The 24,464-nt window shown below is 46.9% G+C and overlaps 1 protein-coding gene across 1 annotated transcript in view; it reads right to left on the bottom strand.

Moving 5' to 3' along the window:
- Positions 1–24,464, bottom strand: part of SLC7A10 (solute carrier family 7 member 10) — a 47,985-nt gene that overhangs the window by 6,288 nt on the left and 17,233 nt on the right. The window contains exons 2-9 of the mRNA XM_040329443.1: positions 21,540–21,744; positions 16,267–16,418; positions 15,516–15,641; positions 13,387–13,540; positions 11,508–11,631; positions 7,473–7,576; positions 3,202–3,298; positions 1,035–1,184 (exon numbers count right to left, since the gene is read on the bottom strand). Of these exons, the coding sequence (XP_040185377.1) occupies positions 1,035–1,184; positions 3,202–3,298; positions 7,473–7,576; positions 11,508–11,631; positions 13,387–13,540; positions 15,516–15,641; positions 16,267–16,418; positions 21,540–21,744 (1,112 nt within the window). The remainder of the gene's footprint in view (positions 1–1,034; positions 1,185–3,201; positions 3,299–7,472; positions 7,577–11,507; positions 11,632–13,386; positions 13,541–15,515; positions 15,642–16,266; positions 16,419–21,539; positions 21,745–24,464) is intronic.

The following is a 24,464-nucleotide window of genomic DNA, read 5'->3' as shown; positions in this document are numbered from 1 at the left end:
GCCCAGGACACAGCATTACCGGGACATGGCCCAGGACACAGCATTACTGGGACATGGCCCAGGACACAGCATTACCAGGACATGGCCCAGGACACAGCAATACCGTTACATGGTTCTGGTCACAGCAATACCGGGACATGGCCCAGGACACAGCAATACCGTTACATGGTTCTGGTCACAGCAATACCGGGACATGGCCCAGGACACAGCATTACCGGGACATGGCCCAGGACACAGCAATACCAGGACATGGCCCTGGTCACACCATTACTGGGACATGGCCCAGGACACAGCAATACCGGGACATGGCCCTGGTCACAGCATTACCGGGACATGGCCCAGGACACAGCATTACCGGGACATGGCCCAGGACACAGCATTACCGGGACATGGCCCAAGACACAGCATTACCGGGACATGGCCCAAGACACAGCATTACCGGGACATGGCCTAAGACACAGCATTACCGGGACATGGCCCAAGACAGAGCATTACCGGGACATGGCCCAGGACACAGCATTACCGGGACATGGCTCAGGACACAGCATTACCGGGACATGTCCCAGGACACAGCAATACCGGGACATGGCCCAGGACACAGCATTACCAGGACATGGCCCAGGACACAGCATTACTGGGACATGGCCCAGGACACAGCATTACTGGGACATGGCCCAGGACACAGCATTACCGGGACATGGCCCAGGACACAGCATTACCGGGACATGGCCCAGGACACAGCATTACCGGGACATGGTCCAGGACACAGCATTACCAGGACATGGCCCAGGACACAGCATTACCAGGACATGGCCCAGGACACAGCATTACCAGGACATGGCCCAAGACACAGCATTACCGGGACATGGCTCTGGACACAACATTACCGGGACATGGCCCAGGACACAGCATTACCGGGACAACACCAAGCCGACCCGCTGTAACCCGGTGCTCTGGGAACCTACCACCAGTATTTTTACAATCTTCCATATTTAGCGATCACCCAAATAATTCCTTGACTGCACAAAGCTTACCTTAATAGGACGGAACATGTTGGGCTTCTTGTAGCGAAGGACAATCAGCCCCATAATTGTTACTCCGTAACAGAGGTAGTTAATGAAGGACACATAGTTTATCAAGGTGTACGTATCTCCAACCAGCATGATGATAATCGTCGTACTGCACTGGAAAATAAAACATCACAATTACTGTTCTGTTAGAAGATGAATTCTACATTTTAAATTTACTGACCTCAGGAGAAACCACAGTTCTTCTCTGTCTATGGGGTATACACAGATCTAACAGCCGCATACAGGTGGAAGAATTCCAGCAGCTGGGAGCTTTTTATGGGCCCTCCTTCTCTTTGGTGTGTCCTAGTAAAACGTGTCTGATACGGGGCCAAAAATAATCTCCACCCCCATTCATATTGTATTGGTTAGTCATGATGATGGAATAGTTGGGGGTGGGCAGACACAACACATGCCTCCCACCGACGACCAATAATCTTACATCAGGGCGGGCACAGACACAACACCCATCCCACGGACTACCAATGATCTTACATCAGGGCGGGCACAGACACAACACATGCCTCCCACTGACGACCAATAATCTTACATCAGGGCGGGCACAGACACAACACCTCTCTGACTGACTACCAATGATCTTACATCAGGGCGGGCACAGACACAACACCTCTCTGACTGACTACCAATGATCTTACATCAGGCGGGCACAGACACAACACCCATCACACGGACTACCAATGATCTTACATCAGGGAGGGCACAGACACAACACCTCTTTGACTGACTACCAATGATCTTACATCAGGGAGGGCACAGACACAACACCCATCACACGGACTACCAATGATCTTACATCAGGGAGGGCACAGACACAACACCTCTCTGACTGACTACCAATGATCTTACATCAGGGAGGGCACAGACACAACACCTCTCTGACTGACTACCAATGATCTTACATCAGGGAGGGCACAGACACAACACCTCTCTGACTGACTACCAATGATCTTACATCAGGGAGGGCACAGACACAACACCCATCCCACGGACTACCAATGATCTTACATCAGGGCGGGCACAGACACAACACCTCTCTGACTGACTACCAATGATATTATATCAGGGCGGGCACAGACACAACACCCCTCTGACTGACTACCAATGATCTTACATCAGGGAGGGCACAGACACAACACCCATCACACGGACTACCAATGATCTTACATCAGGGCGGGCACAGACACAACACCTCTCTGACTGACTATAAAATGATCTTACATCAGGGAGGGCACAGACAACAACACCTCTCTGAATGACTACCAATGATCTTACATCAGGGCGGGCACAGACACAACACACTCCTCCCACTGACTACCAATGATCTTACATCAGGGCGGGCACAGACACAACACCTCTCTGACTGACTACCAATGATATTATATCAGGGCGGGCACAGACACAACACCTCTCTGACTGACTATAAAATGATCTTACATCAGGGCGGGCACAGACACAACACCTCTCTGACTGACTACCAATGATCTTACATCAGGGCGGGCACAGACACAACACCTCTCTGAATGACTACCAATGATCTTACATCAGGGCGGGCACAGACACAACACACTCCTCCCACTGACTACCAATGATCTTACATCAGGGCGGGCACAGACACAACACCTCTCTGACTGACTGCCAATGATCTTACATCAGGGCGGGCACAGACAACAACACCTCTCTGAATGACTACCAATGATCTTACATCAGCACAGGCACAGACACAACACACTCCTCCCACTGACTACCAATGATCTTACATCACAGTGGGTACAGACAGCACCCATCACACTGAAAACCAATGATCTTACATCAGGGCGGGCACAGACAACACCTCCTCCCACTGGCTACTAATGATCTTACATAAGGGTGGGCATAGACACAACACCCATCACGCTGGCTACTAATGATCTTACATCAGAGTGGGCACAGACAACACCCATCACACTGAAAACCAATGATCTGGGAAATTGTCATATTTTTAGAAATGTCAGTGTTGTCTTTATTGCTTTTTGCCAGCAGAGGGCAGCAGAGGAAAACAATTGCATATGATACATTGTAGCAATTCTAACACAAGTATTGAGATGTTCTGAGAATGGTAAAGATAATTACTTACACACACGAGCAGAGCCGGCACCGGGGTGCAATATTTAAAATGGATCATGGCCAATAAGCTGGGCAGGTGGCCTTCGCGAGCTCCAGAGAAGCACAACCTGTAGAATGAAGGAACGCGTGAATCAGCGACGGTCGGGGGTCAGTCCACCCACAACTGAACTTCAGCTTTTGGTGGGAACCAGTGAGCTCAGCCGTTGATTGGCCGGTCACATCACACTATGACTCCCAGGTGGAGAGTTCAGATTTCCCATCTTTAGTCCCCCCCCCCCCCGCGGGAAGCTCCTATACACACAGGCGTTTGTTGCATGCGCCAAATTTGCTACAGAATTTGCAATCGCGTTTTGTCGTGAAGATTAAGCCGGTTGCCTTTTAATGCGCTTATGCAAAATAAGGAAATAAACTAAATTTCATCTTAACATAAGCAACACTTTTTTTTTTGTTTTGGATGGAGTGGAAAGGGGTTAGACCCCCTGTCAGTTTTTTTGTGTGTGCCCCCCCTCCCCCTAAGGCTCCATTCAAACTTGTATAACTGCAACTTTGACGCAACTTGGATGCGACTTTGTTTAGATACGGCCTTTGTTATTTCGGAGAGTTTGTAACTTCGGATAAATTCGCATTCGTTACGATCACGAACAGCCAAATTTGAAATTCCAACACCTATAATTTAATAGTTAGTAATAGTTAATTTATTATTAGTTAGTTATTATTTCAGATTTTCGAATTTTTCGGCTTTTTAGAATTTAAGAACCTACAAATTTTTTCGAATTTACAAACTTTTATGATTTTACGTTTTTTTTTCCTTCGAATTTACGGATATCCGACACTGTCTGGAATGAGATATATTCGAATGTACATCGTTGGTGGAAACTTTCCAGCTACTAGAGGCCCAGTCCACTATAAGGTATCTTTTGGTCCTTCTGTGTCCCTTTGTTTTTTGGTTGTATCCTCAGGAAAAGTATAGGCTTTTAACCACTTAAGACCCGGACCATTATGCAGGTAAAGGACCAGGCCCCTTTTTGCGATTCGGCACTGCGTCGCTTTAACTGACAATTGCGCGGTCGTGTGACGTGGCTCCCAAACAAAATTGGCTTCTTTTTTTAGAGCTTTCTTTTGGTGGTATTTGATCACCTCTGCGGTTTTTCTTTTTTGCACTATAAACAAAAATAGAGCGCCGATTTTGAAAAAAATGCAATATTTTTTACTTTTTTCTATAATAAATATCCCCCAAAAATATATATAAATACACTTTTTGTCCTCAGTTTAGGCCGATACGTATTTTTCTACATATTTTTGGTAAAAAAAAAATCTCAATAATCGTTTATTGATTGGTTTGCGCAAAAGTTATAGCGTTTACAAAAATAGGGGATAGTTTTATGGCATTTTTATGAAGATTTCTTTTTTTTTTACTAGTAATGGCGGCGATCAGCGATTTTTTTCGTGACTGCAACATTATGGCAGACACATCGGACACTTTTGACACATTTTTGGGACCGTTGTCATTTTCACAGCGAAAAGTGCTATAAAAATGCATTGATTACTGTGAAACTGACAATGGCAGTGAAGGGGTTAACCACTGGGTGGCGCTAAGGGGTTAAGTGTGCCCTAAGGGAGTGATTCTTACTGTAGGGGGGCATGGCTGGACGTGTGACGTCACTGATCGTCGTTCCCTATGACAGGGAACAGACGATCAGTGACAAACCACTGTGAAGAACGGGGGAAGGTGTGTTTACACTCACCTCTCCCCGTTATTCAGCTCCTGTGAACCGATCGCGGGACACCGGCGGCGATTGGGTCCGTGGGTCCCGCGGGCGAGGTCACGGAGCGCACGACCCACGGCTGGGCACTTAAAGGGCAACGTACCTGCCGACGTATATCGGCGTTAGGCGGTCCTTAAGTGGTTAATGTAATGTATTGAAATGCATGTGTTTTTTGTCGGATTTATAATTTGAATGTATCTCATTCCAGACAGTGAGACTCGTTCTCTCTCTTTGTTATCTCTCTGAACCTTGCTCGTGTCCTGAAGAAGCCTTACGGTGAAACGCGTAGACGCTATGATTTTTTTAACACTGTGATTATATCATGTACTCTTTTCAATAAATATTGTTTATTTTCCCTACTTTCTCCATTGTTTCTATGCCTCTAAAGTCCGACCATTGGGTTACCCTTTTTTGTTTCCTGTGTCTTTTAGATCTGCTTGGAGTTGCGGTTTAAGGTTATAACAGGTTCCCTTTAAAGAAAGCGTTTCATGCAGCCTGTGTGTATAAGGCCGTCCCCGGGGCTTCTTTCTGTTTTGCTCGATCTTAGTATCAGAAGTAATCACTGTTGCCGCTAAGATGCGCACTTGTGGGCATGTACTGTTTTTTTTAAGGCAGCCCAATTTTTTATGGAGCGACGACATGGTTAAAACCTTTGCCAGATTTTTATTGCTGTCTGCTAAATTTTCTTAAAAAAAAAAAAAAAAAATTCACCAAAGAGTGTGGAGGTGCCCCTTTAACCACTTCCATACCGCGCATATTCTGGCACTTCTCTCCTTCATGTAAAAATCATAATTTTTTTGCTAGAAAATTACTCAGAACCCCCAAACGTTATATATGTATATTTTTTAGCAGACACCCTGGGGAATAAAGTGGCGGTCATTGCAACTTTTTATCTCGCACGGTATTTGCGCAATCATTTTTCAAACGCCTTTTTTTGGAAAAAAAATTCATGAATTAAAAAATAACAAAACACTAAAGTTAGCCCAATTTTTTATATAATGTGAAAGATGATGTTACGCTAAGTAAATAGATACCTAACATGTCACGCTTTAAAAATTGCGCACACTCATGGAATGGCGCCAAACTTCGGTACTTAAAAATCTCCATAGGCGACGCTTTAATTTTTCTTTTACTTATTACCTCTGGCCACATGCAGTATTGCATGCCATTGAAGTCAATGCGGAACAAATTATTTTAATTTCCATTGACTTCTATGGGGAAACTCGCTTTGATATGCGAGTGCTTTGGATTACGAGCATTCTCCTGGAACGGATTATGCTCGTAATCCAAGGTTCCACTGTATGTGAATGAGGAAAATACTGCATTATGGCCACTAGATGGCACCAAGAGCATACTTATGTCCTATGACAGTCAGCACCATCTAGTGCCCATAAGGTGTATGTAAGAATGTGGAAAATACTGCATTATGTCCACTAGATGGCACCAAGAGCTTACTTATTTTATATAAAAGTCAGCACCAGCTAGTGGCCATAATGCTGTATGTGGGAATGTGGAAAATACTGCATTATGGCCACTAGATGGCACTGAGGAACATACTTATTTGCTATGATGGTCGGCACCATCTAGTGGCCATAGGGGGAGTATACGTGAATATGGAAAATACTGTAATATGGCCATTAGATGGTGGAAAGAAACATGCATATTTGCTATGACAGTCAGCACCATCTAGTGGCCATAAAGTGTATGTGGGAATGGTAGTTTTGAAATGTGGTCACCCTAGTGTTTATACTGTGTGGCCCCATAATCTATTGCCTGGGGGACCCATAACCTCCTATTGCCCGGGGCCCCATAATCGCCTATTGCCCTTGGGCCCCATGAGTTGTCAGTCCGCCCCTGTGGGATACCATATACAGTGCAAATAAAGGGTGCAATTTTTTTAATAAATATATATATACAATGGAACCTTGGATTACGAGCATAATCCGTTCCAGGAGAACGCTTGTAATCCAAAGCACTCACATATCAAAGCGAGTTTCCCCATAGAAGTCAATGGAAAAGAAGATAATTTGTTCCACATTGACTTCTATGGCATGCAATACCGCATGCGGCCAGAGGTGGATGGGCCCTAATAGTTTTGCATAGAGCAGGAAGAGTTAACATTTCTGTCATGTCGTAATTTCTCGCCGTGACCCCATTAGGAAGATTTTTATGCACTTCCTGTTCCTGTGACACCTGCACATAAAATGTGGGATTGGGTGTCACCAGGACAGGAAGGCGCAGACAGCAATAAAAACATCGCCTGGTCCTTAAAGGCCTCACCGTACTCCATATGTAAATGTTTGTTTTTGATTGGTGGAAGGGATTGAACAATGAAGGTTGTGATTGGTTACACACACACAGCCCCCCCCCCCAGACTGATTGTGACGTGCGTGTGAAAAGCGCAATTTGCGTCTTTGAAAATCAACAACAGAAGCGGTTATGGTCGTTAGAGTCCATTGATTGGTTCGGGGAGTTAGAGGCTACAACTACGAGGTTAGATCATACTCCCTCGGACCTGGATGAGGTAAAGAGGTATCCGTTAATCCCTCCGAATGTGGACAGTGCCACTGAAACTGGCATGATCCAGGAAAAATAGCCCAGAAGCTTTTCACCAAACGTCTAAAGCAACAGGAGAGGAGAGGCTGAGATATTGGCATGAAAGACACAATGTACACAGCTCACACAGGGCCCTGCTTATCCAGGGGGGCCCCCAATTACAGGGTCTAAAGGGCCACGTACAGGGTCTAAAGGGCCACTTACAGGGTCTAAAGGGCCACCAATTACAGGGTCTAAAGGGCCACCAATTACAGGGTCTAAAGGGCCACTTACAGGGTCTAAAGAGCCACTTACAGGGTCTAAAACCGGGGTAGACAACCCGGGGGCCCTCCAGCTCTTGTGGAACTACATTTCCCATGAGGCATTGCAAGGCTGGCAGTTACAATTACTCCCAGAGGCATTATGGGACTTGTAGTTCTGGAACAGCTGGAGGGCCCTGGGTTGCCTACCCCTGATCTAAAGGGCCACTCTGCCCAAAGCTGATATTCAGTGTTTGCTTGATGCTGCAAAGTTTGTGCCCATTATGAGTTCCCACCATCCCTGTGCTGAGTTCACGGGTCTGTACACCTGCTGTGCCCATTATGAGGGGTTCCCACCATCCCTGTGCTGAGTTCCTGGGTCTGTACACCTGCTGTGCCCATTATGAGGGGTTCCCACCATCCCTGTGCTGAGTTCCTGGGTCTGTACACCTGCTGTGCCCATTATGAGGAGTTCCCACCATCCCTGTGCTGAGTTCTGGGTCTGTACACCTGCTGTGCCCATTATGAGGGGTTCCCACCATCCCTGTGCTGAGTTCCCGGGTCTGTACACCTGCTGTGCCCATTATGAGGGGTTCCCACCATCCCTGTGCTGAGTTCCCGGGTCTGTACACCTGCTGTGCCCATTATGAGGGGTTCCCACCATCCCTGTGCTGAGTTCCCGGGTCTGTACACCTGCTGTGCCCATTATGAGGGGTTCCCACCATCCCTGTGCTGAGTTCCCGGGTCTGTACACCTGCTGTGCCCATTATGAGGGGTTCCCACCATCCCTGTGATGAGTTCCCGGGTCTGTACACCTGCTGTGCCCATTATGAGGGGTTCCCACCATCCCTGTGCTGAGTTCCTGGGTCTGTACACCTGCTGTGCCCATTATGAGGGGTTCCCACCATCCCTGTGCTGAGTTCCCAGGTCTGTACACCTGCTGTGCCCATTATGAGGGGTTCCCACCATCCCTGTGCTGAGTTCCCGGGTCTGTACACCTGCCGTGCCCATTATGAGGGGTTCCCACCATCCCTGTGCTGAGTTTTTGATCATTTTATATTATGGACAATATAACAGGAACACCTACAGGTGGGTGACACCCAATACTCTGGGTAGGCAGGAGAAGAATCAGAAGTTGGGACTGACTCCGGACAGCTGGAATATCACTTTGGGGCAGAGGGATCCTGAAATCAATCAGGCAAAGAGCAGGACGTGCAGCACTATAACCCAACCGATCTCATTACTGACCGATCCGATCGCCATCACTTACCTAAATCTTCATTATCTCTCCCCAGACTCCCCATTACCAGCACAGTGCAGAGCTACCAGATGAACTTCCAAATTGGCTCAATCCATTCCATGTGATGAACGAAAACAAAAAGGTGATCGCAATCCTACCGTTTTCTTTAGAAAGCAGCCTCAAGCCTGTCCCTGCAGAGAGGGAATCCTACACTCTCCTTGGGGAAGCAGTGGTCTCCCTGCAAAGATCCCCTGCTTGTCACAGCTAGATCTCTCCAATCAGAGAGCATGTGATTTGCCAATTGCATTTATAAGTCTGACTCAGCAGGAGGCACACCAGAGACGTCTGCAGAGTGACCACTGCTTCCAGAGAGCAAGGGCCCTTCTGCACGCTGGCGGGGGGACAGGCTTTTCTACTCAAGCTGTGGCTGCTTTCTATATAAGTAGAATTAAGTACACTTTGCGCACACTTTGTTTTGATGCATCTGGACTTTTATTTAGCTGCTTAATTTGGGCTTTAATTATCTCACTGTACCTACATACAGCAGAACCTCGGATTGCGAGTAAAGCGGTTAACGAGCGTTTCGCAATACAAGCGATGTATTTCAAAAAATTCGGACGCGGTTTGCGAGTGTTGTCTGGCAAAACGAGCAGGATTCAAGCCAATGCGTCGTGCAGTACCACGTTTGGCCTGGGGGGGGGGCTGCGCCGGAACCGAGCGGAGTCGGTCGGAGCTGTTTGGAGCCATTCGGAAATGCTCAGAAATCCTCGAAAAAACTCAGTTCCTGAGCCTTTCCAAGGTTTTTCAAGTTCAGCCGAGCTGTCCTTGGGCCTTTCGGGGTTTTTCCAAGGCTCTCCGGCGCCCCCCCCACCTCTGGCCACATGCAGTATTGCATGCCATAGAAGTCAATGTGGAACGAATTATCTTCTCTTCCATTGACTTCTATGGGGAAACTCGCTTTGATATGCGAGTGCTTTGGATTACGAGCATTCTCATGGAGCGGATTATACTCGTAATCCGAGGTTCAACTGTATGTGTAAAAACTGGCACACACGATCGGATTTTCTGCGGACAAAGCGTAGGACTTTTCTCCGAAGGGCGTTGGCCGTGAACTTGTATTGCATACAAACGGCAAAGAATTGTCGGCCAACAAACACAAAACTACGTGTTTTTTCAGCTCTTTAGCGCCACCCTTTGGGCAACTTCTGCTAATGTTGTGCTATGGTGAGCATTGCTTCTGAGCATGCGTGTTTGTACTTTGGAGTTTTGTCCGAAGGACTTGTGTGCACGCGATCGGATAATCCAACAACACATATTTGTTGGCGGAAAATTTTAAAGCATGCTAACCAACATTTGTTGGCGGAAAATCGATCGATGGAGCGTACAAACGGTCGGATTTTCCTACAACAACCTGTCATCACACAATTCCCAGTCGGAAAATCCGATCGTGTGTACGGGCCTTGCAAAAGCAGTAACATTTTATAAGTATTGCAAGTTGCTAGAATGCTTTTATATTAGCGTTATCAGCTTTAAGACCCATACACACGATCGGATATTCCGACAACGATTGTCCGATGGACGCGTTTGATCGGAGAATCCGACCGTCTGTACGCTCCAGCAGAAAATTTGTTTTCGGTTTTTCATCGGACAAATGTTCGCTGTGAATGCTCTCAAACTTTTCGGCAACAATGGAGGATCATCGGATCGTGTGTACACAAGTCCATCGGACTAAAATCCAAAGTACAAACACGTATGATCAGAACCAATACTAAACATCAGACAACAATAGCAGAAGTTGCCCAAAGGGTGGCGGTAAAAAGCTGGAAAACCACGTGATTTGGCGAATGTTGGCTGAAAATGTTCTGCCGTCTGTATGCAGAACAAGTTCACGGCCAACGCCCCTTCGGACCAAAATCCACGGAAAAGTCCGACAATGAAAGTCCGATCGTGTGTACGAGGCTTTAGATTAACTTCCCCCCAAAAAAAAGGTAAAGGAGAAGAAAGGTGAAAGTGTACTGCAAATGGGTATAACTGTAGGGAATCTCGGCCCTCCAGCTGTGGTGAAACTACAAATCCCATCATGCCTCTGCCTCTAGGAGTCATGCCTGTGATTGTCAGGGTCTTGCAATGTCTCATGGGACTTGTAGTTGCAAAACAGCCGGAGAGCCAAAGTTCCCTACTCCAACCCAATTAGCAATCTCTGGGGGGTGGCACATGGGGCAGAACGGCAGACTCTGCAGGGTGGTGTCAACCTCTACCAATATGCACCAAACCCATACACACACCCAACAACCCAGCACCATAATTCGGAAAGAAACCCCCCCATTTCTGCACGTTCTGCTCTTGCCATCTCCTTGTGGGCATAAATCAACTGTTCATTCCCACATCCTCCCACGGTATATTGGGAGGTTGTTAAGGGTGGCACAGACAGTTCTAGCTACTGGTGCTTTGATAACCGAGGCCCACTATGATTGGTTCCTGACTGGGGGTGGATAGATGGGGGGGGGTTACTTACAACAGCAACGGCATTGGATGACATGAGCTCCTCCGGCGTCATAGCCGTGAAGTAAGCGATGTTGGTGAAGGTGTAGACGAAGGTGACCAGAGGGATGGAGATAAATATGGCACGAGGTAGATTCCTGGAAGACAGAAACAATGTGTATAGTGCTTAGAGGGTCATCAGAGTTCACAATCTAAACCCAGGACCCCCCCCCTTCCTATGGCCATTAAGATAGCGGTCCCTAATAGTATTAGTATGAAGTCCCCCTAATCCTAAGGGACAAAAGTATGAAGTTCCCCCCATGGCCATTTATTTGGAGTTTCCTCATGGGCAATATTATGAAGTCCCCCTGGCTCCCATGACCATTAATATGGAGTTCTTCCCCATGGCAATTAATATGCATTCTCCCATGGGCATTATTATGAAGTCCCACTGCTCCCATGGCCATTAATACGCCCCCCCCCCCCATTGCCATTAATATCGAGTTATCCCATAGGCATTATTATGAAGTGCCCCGGCTCCCATGGCTATTAATATGGAGCTCTCCACCATGGCCATTAATTTGGAGCTCTCCACCATGGCCATTAATATGCATTTCCCCCATGGGCTTTGTTATGATGTCCCACTGCTCCCATGGCAACTAATATGGAGGTCTCCACTATGGCCATTAATATGGAGTTCCCACCATGGCCATTAATATGGAGTTCCCTCCATGGGCATTAATATGGAGTTCTCCACCATGGCCATTAATATGGAGGTCTCCACCATGGCCATTAATATGGAGGTCTCCACTATGGCCATTAATATGGAGTTCCCTCCATGGGCATTAATATGGAGTTCCCTCCATGGGCATTAATATGGAGTTCTCCACCATGGCCATTAATATGGAGTTCTCCACCATGGCCATTAATATGGAGGTCTCCACTATGGCCATTAATATGGAGTTCCCACCATGGGCATTAAGATGGAGTTCTTCACCATGGCCATTAATATGGAGGTCTCCACTATGGCCATTAATATGGAGTTCCCACCATCGCCATTAATATGGAGGTCTCCACTATGGCCATTAATATGGAGTTCTCCACCATGGCCATTAATATGGAGGTCTCCACTATGGCCATTAATATGGAGTTCTCCACCATGGCCATTAATATGGAGGTCTCCACTATGGCCATTAATATGGAGTTCCCACCATGGCCATTAATATGGAGGTCTCCACTATGGCCATTATTATGGAGTTCTCCACCATGGAAATTAATATGCATTTCCCTCATGGGCATTGTTATGAAGTCCCACTGCTCCCATGGCAATTAATATGGTGTGTGTCCCCCCCCCCCCACCCCCATTGCCATTAATATGGAGTTGCCCATGACCATTACCATGAAGTCCCCCTGCTCCCATGGCCATTTATATGGAGTCCCCCCCATGGCTATTATATTGAGTTATCCCATAGGCATTATTAGGAAGTCCCCCTGCTCCCATGGCCATTAATATGGAATTCTCCACCATGGACATTAAAATGGAGTTCCCCTATGCAGTTCTCCCCCATGGCTGTTAATATGGAGTTTTCTCGTGGGCATTATTATGAAGTCCCCCTGCTCCCATGACCATTAATATGGAGTTCTCCACCATGGCCATGAGTAAGATGCTCCCCCAATGACAATTAAATTGGAGGACCACCCTAAAAAATAAATAAAAAAATGTCACCAAAATTCTACAAAAAAGGATCTTTCCCAAACTTTTACTACAAGGTTGGAAGAACGCAAGGGTCTACAATGTCTTTGTATGATGTGGTATTAACAGGAGACAATCAATAGATTGAAGGGGGCATCTCAAGAAGGTCCACTCTGTATCTCCTCCCTCCAGAACACAATAAGGATTAGGCTACAAGTACCTCCTGGGATCGACCAGCTCTTCTGTCACATAATTCAGAAAGTTCCAGCCGCTGAAGGCAAATGAGCCTTGCAAGAAGGCCAGCGCCAACTGCCCCACCGAGGGGGTCATCCAAAAATTGAACGCATTGCTCGGTTTTAACTCTTCATAGTTACCTGTTGGAAGGTAAACATACAACAAAAATAATATATATAACAGCCTCAATAATGCATAGCAGTTTTTTCTGTAGCAGCTTTTTATTCAGATATTTAAAGGATCAGTTTACCTAAAATTGATGTTTCAGGAAGTAGATACTGAAGAGATAAAGTAGAGAAAATCCCTAATTGGGTGACATTAGGTTTGCTGTGTGCATCATAAACCATTGCCATATTTTTAAATATACTGTGTTTCCCCGAAAATAAGACCTACCCTGAAAATAAGACCTAGAGTTATTTTCCAGGAGGGTTGCATTATAAGACCTACCCCGAAAATAAGCCCTAGTTTGGCTGCATGGTATTTCCCAGAGTGAGTTTTCTGAAGGTGACAACGGTGGACCATGCCTGTATAATGTGTTGAAACGTCCACTTGTTTTCTCCATTAAAAGGCAGTGTGACAGGGTGGCACCGCAGGAGTACAATTAACAGGAACAGAGGGTTGTCACCTCGTCACAGGAGATGATGCCTGAACAAGGACCTTCATGGTAGGATCACCAGGTATTATTAACAATTGAATTGAGAGTTAATTTCATGATCATAGAACCCGTGGGCAATGATTGTTACCCAGGAGCATATGGCCTTCATGATTGGATGCTGAACCTGGTACATAAAGTCCTCCACTGGGACTCAACTTTGGAATGTTTGCTGCCATATAGTAAAAACTCTCAGGTTATTGACACGCAGGGCCGCCATCAGGGGATACAGCCGTCACAAGTGTAAGGGGCCCGCGCGGGCCAGAAGAAGGCAGGAGGGGAGCCGTGCTGTGCATTACACAAACCATCTCCCAGTTTCTGCTGTTCTCGTGTCACTGAGCTCAGACATTGAGCTCTTTACTGCCACCTCTGGCAACTATGTGCATGTTCATCGTTCGTGTGACCTGTACTGTACTTCTCAGCAACATGTCAGCTTTGTGAAAACGACCTGGGACCAGGTAGGAAGACCTTCTTTACAAGTAGGGGCTGTGAGGGAAAGGGAGGAGTGCTGTTTGTGTACAGAGAGGGGCCAGAGCCTTGTGTGTGTGTGTGTGTGTGTATAGTGTTGTGTATGCAGTGGTGTATTTTGGTGTTGTGCTGCCCTAGTAAAGAAAAAAATTGAGCGCTTCCCCTCCATCTAAAATTTTCCACCCCCTTCTTCTCAAGTGGCTATTCGAGATCCCTGGTGGCTGTGCAGGGCCCCTAGTGGCTGGGTCCGTGGTCCCTGTGTGGGGTCCCTGGTGGCTGTGCCGGATCCCTGGTTGCTGTGCAGGTTTCCAGGTCCCTGGTGGCTGTGCGGGATCCCTGCTCCCTGTGCGGGGTCCCTGGTGGCTGTGCCGGGTCCCTGGTGGCTGTGCGGGGTCCCTGGTCCCTGTGCGGGGTCCCTGGTGGCTGTGCCGGATCCCTGGTGGCTGTGCAGGTTTCTGGGTCCCTGGTGGCTGTGCAGGATCCCTGGACCCTGTGCGGGGTCCCTGGTGGCTGTTCGGGGTACCGGGTCCCTGGTGGCTGTACGGGGTCCCTGGTGGTTCTGCAGGGTCCGTTGTTCAGCCTAAGTCAAAACACAGCACTGTGTGTATGTGAGGGTCTGCTAATATATATATATATACATATATATATATATATATATATATATACATACACACACATACTGTATATACACACACACAGGTGTGAGTGTGTGTGGCTGACATATATAGAGGTGTGTGTGTGTGGGGTGACATATATATATTATACATATATATATATATATATACATACACAGGTGTGAGGGGGCTGACATATATACAGGATTGAGGGGGGGGGGGGGTGAGTGCGTACAGGTGAGGTGGCCACTCCAGTGTGTGGATTCGGGCCACCCTGTGGGCAAATCCTGGGGAATGTTGGTGGTCAGGCTGATATAATTTTCGGAGATTTTTTTATTACTATTATTTTGTATTCTGAAACAACAATGAAATAATCCTCACCATTATATATTTGCATGAAGCCGACAACTATGATGAGGCCCAAGGCCAAGAGCTTCCCAGCTGTGAAGATGTCCTGAATCCTCGTGGCCCACCGGACACTGGAGCTGTTCACCCACGTCAGCAGCACTGCAAGTAAAGAGAGACTGTTCAGGTGAGCGGGGGACACCTTCTGGATGGTGGGCATGGGCTAACACTATGGCATAAGCCCAAATACATACTGGTAGGTTAATTGGCTTCTGTCTAAATTGGCCCTAATATATGAATGTGAGTTTAGGGACCTTAGATTGTAAGCTTCTTGAGGGACTGATGTGAATGTATAATATACAGTGAAACTTTGGATTACGAGCATAATCCGTTCCAGGAGAATGCTCGTAATCCAAAGTACTCGCAAAGCGAGTTTCCCCATAGAAGTCAATGGAAACAAAAATAATTTGTTCCACATTGACTTCAATGGCATGCAGTACCGCACGTGGCCAGAGGTTGGGGGGGGCAGCGCCGGAGAGCATCAGAGAAACTTGGAAAGGCCTGAGGACACCTCGACTGAACTCGGAAAACCTTGAAAAAAACTCGGGAACAGAGTATTTCCGAAATTTTCCAAGCATTTCCTAACAGGGCAGGCTCTGCTCAGCTCCGGCGCCCCCCCCCACCTCAGGCCAAACCCGGTATTGCACACTGCTTTGGCTTAAATAAGTTAGATGGGAGCTCTTTTTTTTCTGTCCCCAACTTATAGCTATGTACCTGTGAAACTTACACAGACAGACCAAGGAGAGGGTCCTGGTGGCGTCATACGGCGGTATACAGTCCGGGAACACAGGCTGGAGGACGTAGTTGGAGAATGTCAGTGCTATGACTGCCAGGCTGGTGGGGTACATAATAAGAACGGCGCTCCATAGAAGCAGGAACCTGCAAGAGTCAGCGGAGGAGAGTCAGGGCAGGAGGCAGAATATCCTGATCTATATACAACATTCACAGCAAGTAAGACCCGCAGGGTTTTGTGTTCTCATAGGTGGGAAGGGCCAGGACTTATGATAGGTCTAGCATAGGCCAGCCATTGGTGTTGCCTGTTCTTCAGGGGCGTGTCTTATTAAAGCTGAACTCTGGGGAAAAAAAGATTTACCCTTTGCAATGACTGCATTCCTGCTCATTTTGACTAGCAGATGATGAATGTCATGCCTTTGGCCTACAAGGAAATGCAGTAATAGCTTCTGGACTTGTAATTCAAATTTCATCCACTAGATGCCACTCTTAACAAAGGACTGTTGATGGGCAATGTTCTATGGTAATGTACATTTCCTGTCGTGTTATTGAAAACTGTCATCACTTCCTATCACAACTCTTTTATTTTTTCCACATGGAGTCAGCTAAGCCTGCACCACATGTTTCCTAGGTCCCGGTCCTCCTAAGGCAGCATCGCTGGTATGATAAAGACTGTTTATCTATATGCCTAGTAGACATTTGTTTGTGTTTATATAATTCTTATATGTTCATTTATCTGTTTATCTCTACTTTCACCATTATTCATACGCATCTTATATGGCCACCTCCTGTTCATCGTAATAAAGTTTCAAAGTTACAGACAGTCTGGTTATTTAGGATGCAAGGTTTAAGCATGTTGAGCTAGGCTGATATACGCCAGGCGCAAACGTGTGGCGAGAACAGAACAATGAATAAGGGGCCAGATTCACGATGGACTTACGACAGCGTATCTCCATGTACGCCGTCGTAAATCCGAATTCGAGCCGTCGTATCTATGCGCCTGATTCATAGAATCAGTTACGCATAGATTTGGGCAAGATAGGAGCGGCGTAAGTCTCCTACGCCGTCGTATCTTGGGGTGCATATTTACGCTGGCCGCTAGGTGGCGCTTCCGTTGATTTCCGCGTTGAATATGTAAATTAGGTAGATACGCCGATTCACGAACGTACTTGCGCCCGCTACGCCGTTTACATTAGGCTTACGTCCGGCGTGAAGTTACCCCTGCTATATGAGGCGCAGCCAATGCAAAGTGGACGTCGGCACAAGCGTATCTTCTTACGTCGTTTACGTAAGTCGTACGTGAATGGGGCTGTGCGTAGGTTACGTTGCACGTCACAGGCATTGAGCCGGCGTAACTTAGGGAAAAAATTTGACGTGACACTGAGCATGCGCGCGCATGCGCCGTTCTTTAAGCGCGTCATTTACGTGGGGTCACGATTGATTTACATACAACACGCCCACCTCTTCCACATTTGAATTACGCGGGCTTACGCCGGCCAATTTACGCTACGCCACAGCAACTTACGGAGCAAGTGCTTTGTGAATACTGCACTTGCCCGTCTAAGTTGCGGAGGCGTAGCGTAAATAGGATACGCTACGCCGGAACAAAGATACGCGCTCCTACGTGAATCTGGCCCACGGTGATGTACTTATTCCTCACTTATGCAGGCTCTTTCCACTCCCTGGAAGCCTCTTCCCTTCGCTGCCCAACTGGTCGCAGCTCTCTGAAGTCATCCAATACGATGCAGGACCTGCAGAGGACGTCAAAGACCCGCCCACAGTGACACTGGAACTAATTATCTGAGTTTCCATTGATTCCTATAGGGAAACTCGCTTTGATATATGAGTGCTTTGGATTACAAGCATACTTCTGGAACTAATTATGCTCGTAATCCAAGGTACTACTGTATTAGACAATTCTTCTTAAAATTTTCTTTTCAAGAATCCATTTATAGCTCCACTGCAAGGGAACTTTCCTCCGAGTTCAGCTTTAAAGAAAATTCCCGACACCATACCATGAGAAGGGACAGTACTGTTGAAGATGTTAATAACAAAATAACAGAACAAAGTAATACAACAAGAAATATATACAGAATATAAAGAAATTGAAATGGGACTATTCAGGTGCATAAACGACACAAAAAAATATATCAAAAATAAATTTTATTTATAAAATCCATCATACAGTAAAATGTGGTTTCAGATATGCATACAGACAAATTTCTCTACATGTTTCGCCAATTGATTTGGCTTCCTCAGGAGTTTTTTTTGTCAAGCACTACTGAAACGCAAAATGAACAAAAACAAAGAATACAGACAATAAATACAAAATTTATATATAAATATTATATATTTATATATTCAATTTATTTATTTCTATATTCATTTTATATTTATTGTCTGTATTCTTTGTTTTTGTTCATTTTGTGTTTCAGTAGTGCTTGACAAAAAAACTCATGAAGAAGCCAAATCGAATGGCGAAACATGTAGAGAAATTTGTCTGTATGCATATCTGAAACCACATTTTACTGTATGATGGATTTTATATTCTATCTATTTACTAAATTATGTAAAAATAAAATTATTTTTTTATATATTTTTTGTGTTGTTTATGCATTTGGAAAATCCCATTTCAATTTCTTTATATTCTTGTATTAATTAAGGGATGTGGTGCCTATGATATACAGGTGACAGGTAATATTGAAAATTCTCCTTAAGAAATATATACAGTATAGGTTACACAGGGCTCGACAAATCCCTGTCGCCAGGTCGCCATGGCGACTAGAAATAGTGTCCTGGCGACTTGGCTTTGAAGGTGGGCAAAATGGCGCCATCTGGTGGTGAGCCGTTGGTATTACAAGTTATTACCACCAGATGTAAGCTGGCGCCATCTGGTGGTGGCCGTTGGTATTACAAGTTAAGCATTACAAGTTAAACAGCAATTCTAATGTCATTTTTCAAAATTTTTGGGAAAAAATTACACTTTTTTTAATAAAAAATAAGACAACAGTAAAGTTATCCCCATTTTTTTTAATATTATGAAAGATAATGTTACGCCGAGTAAATTCATACCCAACATGTCACGCTTCAAAATTGCGTCCGCTCGTGGAATGCCGTCAAACTTTTACCCTTTAAAATCTTCATAGGCGACGTTTAAAAAAATCTACAGGTTGCATGTTTTGAGTTACAGAGGAGGTCTAGGGCTAGAATTATTGCTCTCGTTCTACCAATCGCGGCGATACCTCACATGTGTGGTTTGAACACCGTTTACATATGCGGGCGCTGCTCACGTATGTGTTCGCTTCTGCGCGCAAGCTCGTCGGGACGGGGCGCGTTTTCTGGCTCCTAACTTTTTTAGCTGGCTCCTAGATTCCAAGCAAATTTGTCAAACCCTGGGTTACAATGACATGACTTCTACAACACTTGTTTTATTTAGCGCCCTTATGAGGTTTTTATAGCTGTCTGTGTCCTATTGGGGAGATTTTACATATCCACTGGCCCCTTCCCCACTCCTAAAACATCCCAGGAGCAACAGCCAATAGGGGAGGAGGGAAGCTGGTGGGGGGGGGATATGGGAGCCAGGGCAGTAGGGGGAATGTGTGCTGCACAGAGAGATTAGGGTGTGCCTGGGCACCCCTGGCACACCCTGTGCTCTCGCCTATGCATATGTGATAAACTGAGCCAGAATAAGTACATGATATCTGCTTGACTAGCGACCCGAGTGGCTCTGCTGATACACTAGTCCAAACACAGATATATTGTGTTTTTTCCAGCTCAGCTTACCACAAGCCAGGGATGGACTAGCCATCGGGACTACTGGGGGATTCCCGGTGGGCCGATGGCTCAGTGGGCCAGTCGGAGGTCCACGGCGATCTACCTGTCAATCGCCGTCAGCTGGCGCCTGACGGGTAGATGCGAGATTTAGCCATCATGCAGAGTAGTGCAGGAAGCATGTAATAAGTTCTCTCTCATGTCACGCTGCTTCCCGGCGGCCCCTCCTCTCTTCTCATCCATCCCCATTTGCTTGTGACATCATCTGGGATGGACGAGAAGAGAGGAGATGCCGTAGGGGAGCAGCCACAGCGTGACATGAGCGAGAACTTATTACACACGCTTCCTGCGCTACTCTGCATGCTGGCTGGTAAACAATGTGCCCTGATGTGCCATGTGCCCTGATGTGCACCGTGTCCGGATGTGCCCTGTGCTCCATGTCCTGATGTGCCCTGTACGTGTTGTGCACTGATGTGCTGGGCTCTGTACCCTGATGTGCTGTACCCTGTACCCTGATGTGCTGTACCCTGATGTGCCATGTGCCCGGTGTCCGGATGTGCCCTGTGCTCCATGTCTTGATGTGCCCTGTACGTATTGTGCCCTGGTGTGCTGGGCTCTGTACCCTGATGTGCTGTACCCTGATGTGCCATGTGCCCAGTGTCCGGATGTGCCCTGTGCTCCATGTCCTGATGTGCCCTGTACGTGTTGTGCCCTGATGTGCTGGGCTCTGTACCCTGATGTGCTGTACCCTGTACCCCGATGTGCTGTACCCTGATGTGCCATGTGCCCATTGTCCGAATGTGCTCTGTGCTCCATGTCCTGATGTGCCCTGTACATGTTGTGCCCTGGTGTGCTGGGCTCTGTACCCTGATGTGCTGTGCCCTGATGTGCTGGGCTCTGTACCCTGATGTGCTGTGCCCTGATGTGCTGAGCTCTGTACTGTGCCCTGATGTGCACTGTACCCTGATGTGTTGTGCCCTGGGACGGTCTGGATGAAGTCCAGGGTCACATTTTTTGTCCCAGTCCAGCCTTTGCCACAAGCCCTGATGAAGGACCAGTGAACCTTCAAAATGTGTTGGCTATTTTTTTTACGACCTTCTGTTATTTTTCAGTAAAGATTTACTGGACTCATGTTATATCTTTGCCACTCTTATGTTGCCTTACTCTATCAGGACAGTTAAGCCACAGGTAATGTAGGAATGGGAAGGGTGGTGGTGGGGGAGGGAATAGGGCCCCATACCATCAAGAAGTTACATTTCATGGCAAGAGCCACGGCTAACCCATAAGGACGTTTTCAGCCAACTTGTAAAATGAACAGTTGGCTCCCTGTAGATCAGAGAGTAACTGTTTAACCCCTCCCAATGCTGGGCTTGTCTGCACCCACAGCCCATAGGCCAATGCCCATTCTTGCATCCATAAAAAGTGACAAAACAGACCCAGCCCTAGAGGAAGGCAATGCATGTTCAGAACAACAGATACCGATTATCTATTACTTACCCTGTTAACCCACCAAAAATCTCAGTGACATATTGATAATCACCTCCAGATTTAGGAATTGTGACTCCAAGTTCAGCATAGCACATGGAGCCCAGGGCAGAGACCCCGCCCCCGAGGACCCAGATGATTAACGCCAAGCCCACAGACCCGCTGTGTTCCAGGACACCCTTTGGGGAGATGAAGATACCGGAGCCTATAATGTTACCTGCAAGAGGGAGAGACAGACATAGAGTTAGAATGAGTTTCAGGAGTTTACAGGAAACACCAAGCCCTTCACATCAGTCCCGGTCCCTAACCCAGTCACGGATTACATGCTACTAACTTTGGGCAGCTGTACTGTCACAGCTAAGGCCAAATTGGATGGAAGCCACGTGCTCTGCCTTAAAGTGCACCTGTGCCCAGCGAATCGACATGAACTTGTTTTATCGTGTAACACATATATATAGCGGTTGGGCCTTAACACCTGCCGGCCACATATATGCATTCATGGGGCTCTGCTATTGTGTACTGGAAGTGCGCTCACTTCCCGCTCCCAGCACATTGACCAAGCTTTCACCAACAGCTCCCCATCTCCATTTACAATGGGAAGCATTGGTGGGATGGGCTCCCCATCACGTGACTGCTGTGACAGCCAATCACAGTGGTCACATTATCAGAAACTCCACCTTCTAGTGTGGAGGCATCAGACGTATTTCCATAATCTAAACAAGCAGTAATGTTCTTTAGAATAAGTCATTCCCTAACCTCTCTAGCTGCTTGTACTGTGAAGTAATTCATTCTAAAATGTTCTCAGAGGTCACAATAAGCACTCTAAAGTCAGTTTCAGTCTATTTCTAACAACATCTTCCATGTTTTTACTAAACCAGATTCTAATGCAATAGAAAGTGATATATATAAAAAACAAAAAACATATTTTAAAGTGCCTGTGTGAACTTTGAAGATGAATCTCTCCTCTTCTATAGCTACAGAGGTAAATGAGAACTTGTTTCAAAGTGCTTTTACTGTTGTTTCTGAAGTGTGTATGGTCTGGGAACAGGTTCACTTTAAGGCAGCCTGTTTATTATGAAAGCGACCCTTAGGGCACCTGGAGGGAACAATTAATTGACTCTGTTATCTCTGAGCTAGCATCTCAGTAGACGGTGACCCTGGATGATGCCTGAACAAAAATGTATTGAGCATATCCAGGATTGGAAGAACTCTTCACCCTATATCTTAATTACTTCCCTTTGAGATTAATAAAGTGTTCTGAATTCTGAAATTCTCTGTGTCTTTCTGCCATGTAGCCAAAAGAGGTACGCCGAGCGGAAGCGGCCTGCAAACTCAAGTCGGAGGGGGCGCCCCCGCCGCGGGCACATTCTGTTGCTTGAACATCGCCCATGCAAATGACTTACACGGGAAAGGCCAGCTCGATACACAGTCACAATGTGAATTTGTCAAAGTGTCTCCGGCGCACACGGAACAAAGGGCGGCTATCTTCGAAGGCAGATGAATTGTGTAATCTGCTCCGAGGTTCCTGGCTGGAAGGAAATCTCATTGGGACACAGCAGAACCTCTTTATTATCCGGCAAAAGGCTTTTAGCTCAATGGCACGGGGTCAAGCTAACACCCCTGCCACGTTCAGTGCCTTCTTCTTCCCCCAGGCAACCACCTTGAGAAGCTATGACCCCCCCCCCCCCCCGCCTTCTACTTCTTTTTTTTCAAGCTTTGCTTGCTTGGCATGCAGAAAGGCAGGCAGATTTTCACACTTGTGCTGGCGGAGGAAATTCAGACAAAAATTTGCAGACCTAATGCACACTAGTTTTCCCTTTAAAGATGCAAGCCAGGAAAAAAGGACAGTTTTCCCACTTTATTTAGAAAGAGGGAGCATAGCCTGCTTGTGCCCGTCATTACTACCCTGGGCACAAGGAGCCCCTGCTCCCATACTTGTGAATGTGCAGGTCCAAAAGTTCCCAGCTGATAATGTCCCCCCTGTACTGCGCAGGCGGGGGTGGCATTGAAGGACCTGGCCTTGGGGCGGCAAAGGGAGTAAATCCGGGCCTGGCTGGGTCACGTACCTGAAAACATGTGACCCAGCCAGGCCCGGATTTACTCCCTTTGCCGCCCCAAGGCTAGGTCCTTCAATGCCGCCCCCGCCTGCGCAGTACAGGGGGGACATTATCCGCCGGGGGACTTTTTCGGCAGGACACTGGGAACCGGGGGGGGGGTTGCTGCCAAAAATAACATTGAGCATTGGGGGGGTGCTGCTGCTGAAAATGACAAAATTACTGGGGGGGGGGGGGGGGGGGGGTGGTGGGAAGGGGGGGGTGCTGCTGCCAAGAACTATCTTACCTCTTCTTCCCTCTGTTTTTTCTCCTCTAACCATCCGCATGACAGGGGGGAACTCCCGATATGAAAGTAAAAGTGTCCTCTCCTCTCAGCCGCAGTGCCGCCCCTGTACCCACTGCCGCCCCGAGGCCTGGCCTTGTCTGGAATCCGGGCCCTGGACCCAGCAGATACTAGTGCTAGAGTGCTATGTTCTTCTGGGTGAACCAAAACCATGACCCAAGACAGGGCTCGACAAATCCCGGGCGCCAGGTCGCCATGGCGACTAGAAATAGGGTCCTGGCGACTTGGCTTGGACGACTTTTTTGGGGATCTGGCGCCATCTGGTGGTGAGCCGTTGGTATTACAAGTTATTACCACCAGATGTGTAAGCTGGCGCCATCTGGTGGTGGCCGTTGGTATTAAAAGTTAAGCATTACAAGTTAAACAGCAATTCTAATGTCATTTTTCACTGCCATCTTCTTCCCTCTAATTAGAACCCCCAAACATTATATATTTTTTTTATCCTAACACCCTAGAGAATAAAATGGCGATCGTTGCAATACTTTCTGTCACGCCGTATTTGCGCAGCGGTCTTACAAGCGCACTTTTTTGGGAAAAAAT

The sequence above is a fragment of the Rana temporaria genome, chromosome 11 (assembly GCF_905171775.1).
Source record: "Rana temporaria chromosome 11, aRanTem1.1, whole genome shotgun sequence".
Taxonomy (NCBI): Eukaryota; Metazoa; Chordata; class Amphibia; order Anura; family Ranidae; genus Rana; species Rana temporaria.
The sequence above is the reverse complement of the archived record's forward strand: the minus strand, read 5'-3'. Positions and strand labels throughout refer to the sequence as shown.